Source organism: Microcaecilia unicolor, chromosome 10 (genome assembly GCF_901765095.1).
Source record: "Microcaecilia unicolor chromosome 10, aMicUni1.1, whole genome shotgun sequence".
Lineage (NCBI taxonomy): Eukaryota > Metazoa > Chordata > Amphibia > Gymnophiona > Siphonopidae > Microcaecilia > Microcaecilia unicolor.
This window is the reverse complement of record NC_044040.1, coordinates 83,527-97,662: the sequence shown is the minus strand read 5'-3', so window position 1 is coordinate 97,662 and position 14,136 is coordinate 83,527. Positions and strand designations below refer to the sequence as shown.

Below are 14,136 nucleotides of genomic sequence, written 5' to 3'. Positions count from 1 at the left end.
TGGGAATCAAACTCAGTTCCCCAGGACCAAAGTCCACCACCCTAACCACTAGGCCACTCTTATTCCAGGCACTTCCGATCAAGATGCCCTGTAACTTTTTAGCTGCAGTACAAGACCGTATTGTGCATTTTATTTGGGCAGGCAAACGTCCGCAGTTAGCGCGGGCCTTTCTGTACCAGGATAGGAACAGGGGAGAGCTCGGGGTCCCCAATTTGGCTTGGTATTATCGGGCAGTACAGGCACGTGCGGCCATAGAATAATTTCAGAACTACCCCGACCGACAGTGGGTGCACTTGGAACAATATACTGTAGGTGTTCGGCCCTTGGGGGCGATTATGTGCTTCCGAGAGCCCTTAGGTCCTTGGGCGAGGGCCTGTGTCCGTCTATCTATGTTACGTTATCTAACTGGGATAGTCTTTTCTACATCGCCGAAGCACATTGTCTTGTCTGTCTCCTATAGCATATAACCCAATGTTTTACCCAGGGACGGAACGCGGAGCATTTACCAGATGGTATCAGGGAGGTTTGCGAATGTGGGGACAACTGTATGAGGGGGAGTCATTTATGTCATATCCAGAAGCTCGGGAGAAATTCCCGACCATGGGGACTGATGAGTATGCTTACCTACAATTGTCTCTTTTTCTTAAGACACAGGCAGTCCAGGAAGTGATGAAAAGGGAACAATCATTGAGCAAATTTCTGAGGGACCAACAATGACCAGGGGGATGATATCACGCCTATATCAAATTATTAATAAGCAAACACCTCGTTATATCCTTCGTAGGAGGAGTTGGCAGAGGGAGCTGGGTATGGAACTGGAGGCGGCGGCATGGGAGAGGTTGGAGAGGGCCTCGGCGGGGGTGTTTGTCTTACGTACCTTTTAGAGAGAATGCCATTAAAGTGCTGTTTAGGTGGTACATGTCACCTGAGCGCCTCAGGCACATTTACCCGGCGCTGTCAGGACTGTGTTGGAGGGGTTGTGGTTCCACGGGTTCTATGGGGCACATATGGTGGAACTGTGGGAAGATCAGGGCTTTTTGGAAAGCCATCCGCAGCAGACTGCAGGCGTGGTTGGGAGGCCTGATTCCGTGGCACCCAACCATCTTTTTATTTTCTGCTAAAGTTGCGGGCTTCTCCACTACCCAACAAACTTTGATGCGTTATGCTACACATGCAGCTAGAATTGTCATAGCCGCCTGCTGAAACAACCTATAGTTCCACCACTAGCCAGATGGCTCCAAAAATTGAGGTACGTTTGTGAGATGGAAAGGGTAGTGGCTGTGAGGCGCAACCAAACAACTAAGTGGCACTCTATATGGGATCCTTTTATCTGTCATGCACAACCACGATGATGTTTTGGGTTGGAGTAGTACGAGTCCTGTTAAAGGGGGGGGAGGGGAGGGGGAGGTTTGAATTGAGGGCGGGTTAGGGGAATAGGTCATGTTCAACAAATGTGAAAATTTATAAAGTCTGAAGTTCTGAAGGTTATATGTTTGTTCAGGCACAGCGGCACACAAGTGGATTATATTGGACCCAAAGTGCTAGCAACGGGAAGCTTGATGTGTGTGTGATGACCAACTTGTTACAAATGACTTGTGTTAAGATACCATGAACCGTAATGTGAGGTTCACTCTGTATTGGTCTGTTGGACATTGTATTACTTGTCAATAAAGACTTCATGCAAATAAAAAAAAATAAGGCACAAAAAAAGGGAATACACCCGACCGCACGGCCCAAAGGCCGGTCGCGTTGAAATAGAAAGGAAACTTTAAAAGGTGGACAAAAAAACGAGAAAACTACTATTTTTTTTTTTTTAAGATAGAAAATAAACGTGAAAAAAATAAAGCGAAAGTCAGTCGCAAAGAGTAGTTCTTTTCCTGGGCCTGACGGAGAACAGAGGAAACACTGCCGCACCCAACCGCGGAGAAAAAAAGAACTGAGGTACACGCACGTGCGACGGGTGGGAAGTCGTCCGCGCATGCGCGCCAGAACTCTCTGGCAAAACCTTTTGTTTTGCTTGCAAAATATCCGACTCTTGGGCCGCCGCGGACGTCGACCCACATGTGAGAACAAGCAGCCTGCTTGTCCTCAGAGAAATATTTATTCACTAAGGTGGTGGTTGATGCACTCCCAAGGGAGGTGGTGGAGACAAAAATGACAGAATACAAAAACTACTACTATTAATCATCATTTCTATAGTGCTACTAGACTTATGCAGCACTGTACACTAAACATGCAAGAAACAGTCCCTGCTCGACAGAGCTTACAATCTAACCAAGACAAACAGGTCAAATAAGGGACAAGGAAATTACTTAGACATGGGTACTGAACAGGTGAATAGCAGTTAGGAGATAAAAGCAGCCTCAAAAACGTGGGCAGGGATGAACACAGAGGATCCCTAATTAGAAAATGAATGGTATTAAAAACACTTAAATGACCGCATATGTGTTGACGTGTCAAGTGGTGCTTAGATGGCGACTTCACCTGTGAAGCAATTTTTAATCTTGGTATTTTACCCTGCTGTTTTGTTACTTAAGCAAGCAGCTTTGAAAAATTGTCCTCAAAGTACTGACAGTGTCATATCTCATATAGAAACTGTAGATAAAAAGTTCCTCAGTTTAGATGTGCAATACTCACAGCTCTTGCACGATCACCAAAGTCTATCTTCAGTCTTCCCATTGCCCTAATGATTGCAATGATAGATTGTATGGTGTTGCTGTAGACAACAGCTCTATACTGCTTACATTCTTCTTCTGAATAACCAGCTTCATGGATAATCCTTAAAACAATAAAGAGGGGGGAATGAAATCACATGCCTGCACATTCAACCCCTACCCATTTTTCAGGATTTCAAAAGGTTTTTTTTTCTTACTTACTTCATTTGCTTTACAATTGTGCTTTTTCCTGATTCACCAGCTCCTAAAATGAAGACAGAGTTCATCAATAGTGCCACTCAAATAGTATATCCAGAGAAATTACATACTCAATTGACTCACAGAATCTAACACTATTAGATATCTATCTAGAGAGCTGTTATTGAGAAAATATAGTAACATAGTACATCATGAGAGATAGACCATTCAGCCCATCCAATCTGACATCCGACACCGTTTATAAAAATATCTCCCATCTGCCAATCTGTGTATAACCACCAGCAAGATTTCTCCTCAGCAAGTAAAGACAGTTTGCATTCCTCCTTTCCACACCACCATCCTGAGAACAGATTACAAGGGCTTGACTTTATTCCATCCAGAATCCCTTTCCCAGCACTATGATTAACACAGTCTAAAAATTTAAATAGCCAGCAACATTCACCATTCTAGGTTCCTTGTATAACCTGCAGGATATATACCGGCTACATAAATGCTTACTTTTCTAAAATGATTTCCAGGTAATTATACAACTTGCAGCCTGATAGATCCAGCTGCTAATTTGATCTTATGACCTAACTATCTAACTCTACTTTGGAGACGCCCAAGTCTAAAAAGAGGTTGGATATTACATCAAGAAGAGTCTCCAATATATATCTCAAAAATAACCATGACGTGCTTACAGGGGAAATTGGTATAATCAGGGCTTACCTGATAATTTTCTTTCAATTAGACCCAATGGATCAACCCAGAGACTTGTGGGTTATATCCGCCTACCAGCAGATAGAGAGAACACCAGAGCTCTGCCACATAGGACCCTGTGCAGCAGCCTCACTTCAAATATAATCAATACCCAAGCAGTGAATTCCACAAACAGACAGGAGAGAAATCCCCTGCCTCCAAGAACAAAAGATGAACAGGACATGAAACAGGCAAAAACCAGAACTTGTCAAGGTCAAGCAATCAACATTGAGGCCACCAGTACTGCTCCTGGGAAAACCCCAGGTGAAAACGAGGATCACTACACCCTCCCAGTCTTTCAATACCTCCTCCTCCCATATACCTTACATCCTCCCATGAAATGAACAATGTCTTCTGATGACCTCTCAGCCAAAAGGTCAGACCACGAACCCCTAAGAAACACAGAAAACATACAAAGTAGGACAGACCTCTGGATTGATCTGTTGGGACGAATGAAAAGAAAATTGTCAAGAAAGCCCTAATTTTACCTTCCATAGCATCCCGCAGATCAATCCAGAGACTTGTGAGATGCAACAAAGCAGTCCTGAAGTAGGGTGGTAACCATCAATCCCCACCGACAGCACAGATGCCCCAAAAGCCGCATCCTGCCGTGCTCAGACATCCAGCTGATAGTGCTTTGTAAACATGTGAATTGAGGACCATGTGGTGGACTGACAGATCCTCAACCAGAATGGCCTGAGCCCCTGCTACCAAAGTAGCTTGCACCCTAGTAGAATGCACCTTCAGTGTGAGAAGCTGGGACTTCCCCACCAGGACGTACAATGAGGAGATGGCTTGCTTGAGCCATCAGACTATAGCAGCCTTAGATGCCATTTCCCCTTTCTTGTGCCCAAACAGCCCAAACAGAAGGTGCTGAACAGTTCGCAAAACCACATTAAGCTGCCACTCCGGGCACACTGGACGCCTCGGAGGACTGATATGATTCACATCATGCAGGAACCAAACCACGTCCGAGTGGGACGCCAAAGACGACTCCCAGCACACTCCCCCTTAAACAGGAAAACACCAACACTTGTACTTTTGGGATCCCCAGGGCCAAGCCCTTGGACAGACTGTCCTGGAGAATCAACAAAATGTGCACCAACGATGCCGAAGACGATACCACAGCTCTGCCTGAACACCACAATTCAAAGGCCTGCCAGACCCAGGCATAAGCTCCAGAAGTCTACTTCTTCTGAACATGGAGAAGCGTTGCAATCACCAGCCTCAGATAACCTCTTTTTCGCAACCTCAACCTCTCAAAAGCCAGGCCACAAGACCAAAGGGGGAGGGATCCTCCATCAGGATTAGACCCTGCAACAGCAGCCCCAGGACCAGAAGGGTCGTGTCGACTTGCAGCCGAATCAAATCCGCATACCACAGATGATGGAGTCTGGAGCCACCAGGACCACTAGACCTGGATGACAGGCAATCCGACCCAGTAAGCCTGCCCACCACAAAAATATAAGTAATACCATACTGGGACAGACCAAAGAGCCCAGCATCCTGTTTCAAACAGTGGCCAACCCAGGTCACAAGTACCTGGCAATATCCCAAAACAGTACAATACATTTTATGCTGCTTATTCTAGAAATAAGAAGTAGATCTTCCCAAAAGCGAAAGCTACATACCTATAGAAGGTATTCTCCGAGGACAGCAGGCTGATTGTTCTCACAAATGGGGTGACATCCATGACAGCCCCTCCGATCGGAGATCTTCACTAGCAAAAGCGTTTGCTAGCCCTCGCGTGCGCATGAGCAACCGTCTTCCTGCCCGAACGCGAGCGTGCTCGTCAGTCCAGTAAATAGCAAAGAAAGACAAGGAAAGACACAACTCCAAAGGGGAGGCGGGCGGGTAGGTGAGAACAATCAGCCTGCTGTCCTCGGAGAATACCTTCTACAGGTATGTAGCTTTTGCTTTCTCAGAGAACAAACAGGCTGCTTGTTCTCACAAATGGGGAATCCCTAGCCCCCCAGGCTCACTCAAAACAACAAACCTTGCTCAACTGGGCTTCGCAACGACGAGGACAAAACTGAGATTGACCTAACTTATTCAACTAACAGAGTGCAGCCTAGAACAGAATAAAAATGGGTCTAGGGGTGGTGGAGTTGGATTCTAAACCCCGAATAGATTCTGCAGCACCAACTGCCCGACCCGACTGTCGCGTCGGGTATCCTACTGAAGGCAGTAATGCGATGTGAATGTGTAGACAGATGACCACGTCGCAGCCTTGCAAATCTCTTCGATAGTGGCTGACTTCAAGTGGGCCACTGACGCTGCCATGGCTCTAACACTATGAGCCGTGACATGACCCTCAAGAGTCAGCCCAGCCTGGGTGTAAGCGAAGGAGCTGCAATCTGCTAGCCAATTTGAGATGGTGCGTTTCCCGACAGCCACTCCCCTTCTGTTGGGATCAAAAGAAACAAACATTTGGGCGGACTGTCTGTGGGGCTGTGTCCGCTCTAAGTAGAAGGCCAATGCTCGCTTGCAGTCCAATAAGTGAAGCTGACGTTCAGCAGCAGGAAAGAATGTTGGCAAGACAATTGACTGGTTCAGATGGAACTCCGACACCACCTTCGGCAAGAACTTAGGATGAGTGCGGAGGACTACTCTGTTATGATGAAATTTAGTATAAGGAGCATGAGTTACCAAGGCTTGAAGCTCACTGACTCTCCGAGCTGAAGTGACTGCCACCAAGAAAATGACCTTCCAAGTTAAATACTTCAGATGACAGGAATTCAGTGGCTCAAAAGGAGGTTTCATCTGCTGGGTGAGAACATTGAGATCCCATGACACTGTAGGAGGTTTGATGGGGGGCTTTGACAAAAGCAAAGCTCTCATGAAGCGAACTAAAGGCTATCCCGAGATCGACTTACCTTCCACACGGTAATGGTATGCACTAATCGCACTAAGATGAACCCTTACAGAGTTGGTCTTAAGACCAGACTCAGACAAGTGCAGAAGGTATTCAAGTAGGGTCTGTGTAGGACAGGAGTGAGGATCTAGGGCCTTGCTGTCACACCAAGACGGCAAACCTCCGCCAGAGAAAAAAGTCTTCTTAGTGGAATCTTTCCTGGAAGCAAGCAAGACTCGGGAGACACCCTCGGAAAGACCTATAGAGGCAAAATCTACGCTCTCAACATCCAGGCCGTGAGAGCCAGGGACCAGAGGTTAGATGCAGAAGCACCCCCTCGTTCTGAGTAATGAGGGTCGGAAAACACTCCAATCTCCACGGTTCTTCGGAGGACAACTCCAGAAGAAGAGGGAACCAGATCTGACGCGGCCAAAAAGGAGAGATCAGAATCATGGTGCCTTGATCTTGCTTGAGTTTCAACAAAGTCATCCCCACCAAAGGTATGGGAGGATAAGCGTACAGGAGGCCCTCCTCCCAATACAGGAGAAAGGCATCCTACACTAGTCTGCCGTGGGCCTAAAGTCTGGAACAGAACTGAGGGACTTTGTGATTGGCTCGAGTAGCAAAGAGATCCACCAAGGGGGTGCCCCATGCTTGGACGATCTGGCGTACCACTCTGGAATTGAGCGACCACTTGTGAGGTTGCATTATCCTGCTCAACCTGTCAGCCAGACTGTTTACGACTGCCAGATAGGTGGCTTGAAGAAACATGCCATACCGGCCCAAAGCCACATCCTGACAGCCTCCTGACACAGTGGACGAGATCCGGTGCTCCCCTGCTTGTTGATGTAAAACATGACAACCTGATTGCCTGTCTGAATTTGAATAATTTGTTGGGACAGCCGATCCCTGAAAGCCTTTAGAGCGTTCCAGACCGCTCGCAACTCCAGGAGGTTGATCTGCAACCCTTTTTCCTGAAGGTACCAACTCCCTTGGGTGTGAAGCCGATCGACATGAGCTCCCCACCCCAGGAGAGACGCATCCGTGGTCAGCAATTTTTGTGGCTGAGGAATTTGGAAGGGGTGTCCCAGAGTCAGTTGGACCGAATTGTCCACCAATGCAGGGATTGAAGAAAACTCGTGGACAGTCGGACTACATCCTCTAGATCCCCAGCAGCCTGGTACCACTGGGAAGCTAGGGTCCATTGAGCTGATCTCATGTGGAGGCGAGCCATGGGAGTCACATGCACTGTAGAGGCCATATGGCCGAGCAATCTCAACATCTGCCGAGTTGTGATCTGCTGAGACGCCCGCACCCAGGAAAAGAGAGAAAGAAGATCGTCGGCCCTCGTCGTCTGAGAGTCCAGCAGAGCTCCTACGAATTCGAGTTTCTGTACTGGAAGAAGGTGGGACTTTGGATAATTTAGCACAAACCCTAGCAGCTCCAGGAGTCAAACAGTCATCTGCATGGACTGTAGAGCTCCTGCCTTGGAGGTGTTCTTCACCAGCCAATCGTCGAGATAAGGGAACACGTGCACTCCCAGTCTGCGTAGAGACGCCGCTAAACCATCTAGGCATTTTGTGAATACCCTGGGCGCGGAGGCAAGACCAAAGGGTAGCACACAGTACTGAAAGTGCCGTGTTCCCAGACGGAATCGAAGATACTGTCTGTGAGCTGGCAGTATCGGGATGTGAGTGTAAGCATCCTTTAAGTCCAGAGAGCACAGCCAATCGTTTGCCTGAATCATAGGAAGAAGGGTGCCCAGGGAAAGCATCCTGAACTTTTCTCGGACCAGATATTTGTTCAGGGCCCTTAGGTCTAGGATGGGACGCATCCCCCCTGTTTTCTTTTCCACAAGGAAGTACCTGGAATAGAATCCCAGCCCTTTCTGCCCCCGTGGCACGGGCTCGACCGAATTGGCGCTGAGAAGGGCGGAGAGTTCCTCGGCAAGTACCTGCTTGTGCTGGAAGCTGAAGGACTGAGCTCCCGGTGGACAATTTGGAGGTTTTGAAATCAAATTGAGGGAGTATCCCAGCCAGACTATTTGAAGAACCCACTGGTCGGAGGTTATAAGAGGCCACCTTTGGCGAAAAAATTTTAACCACCCTCCGACCGGCAGATCGTCCGGCACTGATACTTGGACTTCGGCTGTGCTCTGCTGGAGCCAGTCAAAAGCTCGTCCCTTGCTTTTGCTGGGGAGCTGCTGAGGCCTGTTGAGGCGCACGCTGCTGACGTGAACGAGCACACTGGGGTTTAGCCTGAGCAGCAGGCTGGCGGGAGGGAGGATTGTACCTACGCTTACTAGAAAAATAGGGAACAGTCCTTCTTCCCCCATAAAAATGTGTACCACACGGTAGATGCTGAAGGCGCCAGGTGCGAGAATTTGTCAAAGGCAGTGTCCCGCTGGTGGAGTTGTTCTACCACCTGTTCGACCTTTTCTCCAAAAATGTTATCCCCCCGGCAAGAAGCATCCACAATCTGCTGCTGGAGCCTATTCTCCAGGTCGAAGGCACGCAGCCATGAGAGTCTGCACATCACCACACCTTAAGCAGCAGCCCTGGACGCGACATCAAAAGAATCGTAAACACCCCTGGCCAGGAATTTACGACACGCCTTCAGCTGCCTGACCACCTGCTGAAAAGGCTTGGCCTGCTCAGAAGGGAGCTTGCCCACCAAGTCCGCCAACTGCCGCACGTTGTTCCGCATATGAATGCTCGTATAGAGCTGGTATGACTGGATTTTGGAAATGAGCATTGCAGAATGGTAGGCCTTCCGCCCAAAAGAATCCAAGGTTCTAGAGTCACAGCCCGGGGGCGCCGAAGTGTACTCCCTAGAACTCTTGACCTTCTTAAGGGCCAGATCCACCACACCAGAGTCATGGGGCAACTGGGTCCTCATTAACTCTGGATCCCCATGGATCCGATACTGGGATTCGATTTTCTTGGGAATGTGGGGATTAGATAAGGGCTTCGCCCAGTTCGCCAGCAATGTCTTCTTGAGGACATGATGCATGGGTACAGTGGACGATTCCTTAGGTGGCGAAGGCTAGTACAAAAGCTCAAACATTTTGGCTCTTGGTTCATCCTCCGTATCCCCAGGGAAGGGGATGGCCGTAGACATTTCCCGGACAAAGGCCACGAAAGACAGACTCTCAGGAGGAGAAAGCTGCCTTTCAGGAGAGGGAGTTGGATCAGAGGGAAGACCACCAGACTCCTCATCAGAGAAATATCTGGGGTCTTCCTCTGCTTCCCACGAGGCCTCACCCTCGGTGTCGGACGGTACCAGGACCGGAGACCTCATGACGGGCGGGAGGCCAGCCGGCGCCTCACTCAACGATACCGGCGGCGCAAGCACCCCCGGTACCGGAGAAGGGCACAATAGCTCCTCCAGAATCCCTAGAAGGACAGCCCTGAGGCTCTCGTTCAGAGCGGCTGTCGAGGAAGGCAAGGAGTCTGGTACCGGCGACGAGCTCAGAATCTGTCTGGGACGCGGAGGCGGTACCGGGCTGTCCACAGTGGAGAGCATCGACGCCTCCTGTATGGAGGGTGAGTGGTCCTCCCGGCATCTCCGTTTAGTGGGTGCCGGTGCCACCGGTGACCCAGAGCTCTCTGTACCGCGCCTGGAAGGCGACCAATGACGATGCTTCTTTGCCTTCACACGAAGCACGTCACCGGTACCTCCCGGTACCAAAGAGGAGGACGTCGAATCCAAACATCTCCTGTGGGCCGTGTCCGAAAGAGGTTGATACCGGGGGGTGGGGGGGCCTGTATCGCAGGAGCCCTCGAGGCAGGCAGAGACCTACTCGAGAGCTCACCGCTACCAGCAGGGGAATGGACAGCCCTCACCTGCACTCCGGAAGAGGAAGCACCCTCCGACGACATCGATACCACCGATGACCTCGGTATCGCAGAAGTTGAGGCACCGGCTGATGACCTGGGTACTGCAGACGTCGACACACCGGACGAGGCCTCGAACAAAAGGTTCCACTGGGCCAATCTCGCCGCCTGAGTTCTCTTCTTCAACAGAAGACAGAGCGTACAGGTCTGGGGACGATGCCCGGCCCTCAGACACTGAAGACATGAAATGTGCCTATCAGTAAGCGAGATAGTCCGGCTGCACTGGGTGCACTTTTTGAAGCCGCTGGTAGGCTTCTATGACATGGGCGGAAAAATCACGCCAGCGAAGTCAAAATTCACGATGATGGCAATGACACCAAAACAAATTGGAAAAAACCCGTATGGGCGGCCAAAAAGGCCACGACCAACGAAAGAAAAGTTAACGGGAAAACACCTGAAATAAGGGAATTTTTTTTTTTTTTGAAAAAACGAACACGACGGAACGGACACTTCCGAACGGAAGAACGTGGCGAAAAGACGGGGCGCAGACCGACCAAAAAACAGCCGTCCTGAGCCGCGGAAAAAAGAAGACTGACGAGCACGCTCGCGTTCGGGCAGGAAGACGGTCACGCATGCGCACTGTGCACGCGAGGGCTAGCAAACGCTTTTGCTAGTGAAGATCTCCGATCAGAGGGGCTGTCGTGGACGGCACCCCATTTGTGAGAACAAGCAGCCTGCTTGTCCTCGGAGAAGTCCATTTTAACAATGGTCTATGGACTTTTCCTTTAGGAAACCATCTAAACCTTTTTTAAACCCCACTAAGCTATCTGCTTTTACTACATTCTCTGGCAACAAATTCCAGAGTTTAATTACACTTCGAAGAAATATTTTCTCCAATTCATTTTACAATTTACTACTTTGTAGCTTGTGTGTCCCCTAGTCCTAGTATTTTTTTTTAAAAGAGTCAACAAGCAATTCATGTCTATCTGTTCCACTCCATTAATTATTTTTTAGACATGTATCATATCTCCCCCTCAACCATGGGAGTTACATGAACTGTGGAAGCCATGTGGCCCAGAAGTCTCAACATCTGCCGAGCTGTGATCTGCTGAGACGCTTGAACCTTGGAGACTAGAGACAGAAGGTTGTCCGCTCTTGTGTCAGGAAGATAGGCACAAGCTGTCTTCGTGCACAACAGAGCCCCAATGACCTCCAATTTTTGAACTGGGTTGAGATGGGACTTTGGGTAATTGATGACAAACCCTAGTAGCTGCAGCACTTGAATAGTCATCCGCATGGACTGTAAAGCCCCAATCGTGGGAGGTGCTCTTCACCAGCCAATTGTCCAAATAAGAGAACACATGCACTCCCAGTCTGCATAGAGACGCTGCAACAACTGCCAGGCCAAGCCAAAATGCAGCACACAGTACTAAAAGTGCTGTGTTCCCAACCGAAACCGCAGATACTTCCTGTGAGCTGGACTTATCGAGATGTGAGTGTAAGCATCCTTTAAAAGTCCAGAAAGCATAGCCAATCGTTTACCTGAATCATGGGAAGAAGGGTGCCCAGGAAAAGCATCCTGAACTTTTCTTGAACCAGATATTTGTTCAGGCCCCTTAGGTCTAGGATGGGATGCATCCCCCGTCTTCTTTTCCACAAGGAAGTACCTGGAACAGAATCCCAGCCCTTCTTGCCCTGGTGGAACGGGCTCGACCGCATTGGCGCTGAGAAGGGCGGAGAGTTCCTCTGCAAGTACCTGCTTATGTTGGGAGCTGAAGGACTGAGCTCCCGGTGGGCAATTTGGAGGTTTGGTTTCCAGATTTAGGGTGTATCCTAACCGGACTATTTGAAGAACCCACCAGTCGGAGGTTATCAGAGGCCACCTTTGGTGAAAAAATTTTAACCTCCCCCCGACAGGCAGATCGTCCGGCACGGACACATTTATGGTGGCTATGCTCAACTGGAGCCAGTCAAAAACCCGCCCCTGGTTTTTGCTGGGGAGCTGCAGGAGCCTGTTTGGGCGCACGCTGTTGACGAGAACGAGCGTGCTGTGACAGAGCCTGAACCGGCTGTCGAGAAGTAGGAGTGTACTTACGGCCCCTAGAGGCATAAGGCGCACTTCTCTTTCCTTTGAAAAACTTCCTGGATGAGGAAGCGGATGTAGAAGGCGCCCGGCGGGAGAGAGTCCATAGCGTTATCACGCTGATAGAGATGATCAATCAACTCTTCGACCTTCTCACCGAAAAGATGATCCCCCCGGCAAGGACTTTGAGAAGAAATTAGCGTTGGAAGCAAAAATACATAGTAAAAACTTTTTTAGATACATTAAAAGCAGGAAACCGGCCAAAGAGTCGGTTGGGCCGCTGGACGAAAATGGTGTTAAAGGGGCGATCAAGGAGGACAAAGCCGTAGCGGAGAAATTAAATGAATTCTTTGCTTCGGTCTTCACCGAGGAGGATTTGGGGGGGACACCGGTGCCGGAAAGAATATTTGAAGCGGGGGAGTCGGAGAAACTAAACAAATTCTCTGTAACCTTGGAGGATGTAATGGGTCAGTTCAGCAAGCTGAAGAGTAGTAAATCACCGGGACCTGATGGTATTCATCCCAGAGTATTAATAGAACTAAAAAATGAACTTGCGGAGCTACTATTAGAAATATGCAATCTGTCCCTAAAATCGAGTGTAATACCGGAAGACTGGAGGGTAGCCAATGTTACTCCGATTTTTAAGAAAGGTTCCAGAGGAGATCCGGGAAATTATAGACCGGTGAGTCTGACGTCGGTGCCGGGCAAGATGGTGGAGGCTATTATTAAGAATAAAATTGCAGAGCATATACAAAAACATGGACTGATGAGACAAAGTCAGCACGGATTTAGTGAAGGGAAGTCTTGCCTCACCAATCTAATGCATTTTTTTGAGGGGGTAAGCAAACATGTGGACAATGGGGAGCCGGTTGATATTGTATATCTGGATTTTCAGAAGGCGTTTGACAAAGTGCCGCACGAAAGACTCCTGAAGAAATTGCAGAGTCATGGAATCGGAGGTAGGGTATTATTATGGATTAAGAACTGGTTGAAAGATAGGAAGCAGAGAGTAGGATTGCGTGGCCAGTATTCTCAGTGGAGGAGGGTAGTTAGTGGGGTCCCGCAGGGGTCTGTGCTGGGTCCGTTGCTTTTTAATGTATTTATAAATGACCTAGAGATGGGAATAACTAGTGAGGTAATTAAATTCGCAGATGACACAAAATTATTCAGGGTCGTCAAGTCGCAGGAGGAATGTGAACGATTACAGGAGGACCTTGCGAGACTGGGAGAATGGGCGTGCAAGTGGCAGATGAAGTTCAATGTAGACAAGTGCAAAGTGATGCATGTGGGTAAGAGGAACCCGAATTATAGCTACGTCTTGCAAGGTTCCGCGTTAGGAGTTACGGATCAAGAAAGGGATCTGGGTGTCGTCGTCGATGATACGCTGAAACCTTCTGCTCAGTGTGCTGCTGCGGCTAGGAAAGCAAATAGAATGTTGGGTGTTATTAAGAAGGGTATGGAGTCCAGGTGTGCGGATGTTATAATGCCGTTGTATCGCTCCATGGTGCGACCGCACCTGGAGTATTGTGTTCAGTACTGGTCTCCGTATCTCAAAAAAGATATAGTAGAATTGGAAAAGGTACAGCGAAGGGCGACGAAAATGATAGTGGGGATGGGACGACTTTCCTATGAAGAGAGGCTGAGAAGGCTAGGGCTTTTCAGCTTGGAGAAGAGACGGCTGAGGGGAGATATGATAGAAGTGTATAAAATAATGAGTGGAATGGATCGGGTGGATGTGAAGCGACTGTTCAC

General features: G+C 48.8%; 1 protein-coding gene across 2 annotated transcripts in view; it reads right to left on the bottom strand.

The window, feature by feature from the left end:
- Window positions 1–14,136, bottom strand: part of LOC115478743 (guanine nucleotide-binding protein G(i) subunit alpha-1) — a 188,392-nt gene that overhangs the window by 135,122 nt on the left and 39,134 nt on the right. For both annotated transcript variants that reach the window (XM_030216312.1, XM_030216313.1), the window contains exons 2-3: window positions 2,877–2,919; window positions 2,638–2,779 (exon numbers count right to left, since the gene is read on the bottom strand). In XM_030216312.1, the coding sequence (XP_030072172.1) occupies window positions 2,638–2,779; window positions 2,877–2,919 (185 nt within the window). The remainder of the gene's footprint in view (window positions 1–2,637; window positions 2,780–2,876; window positions 2,920–14,136) is intronic.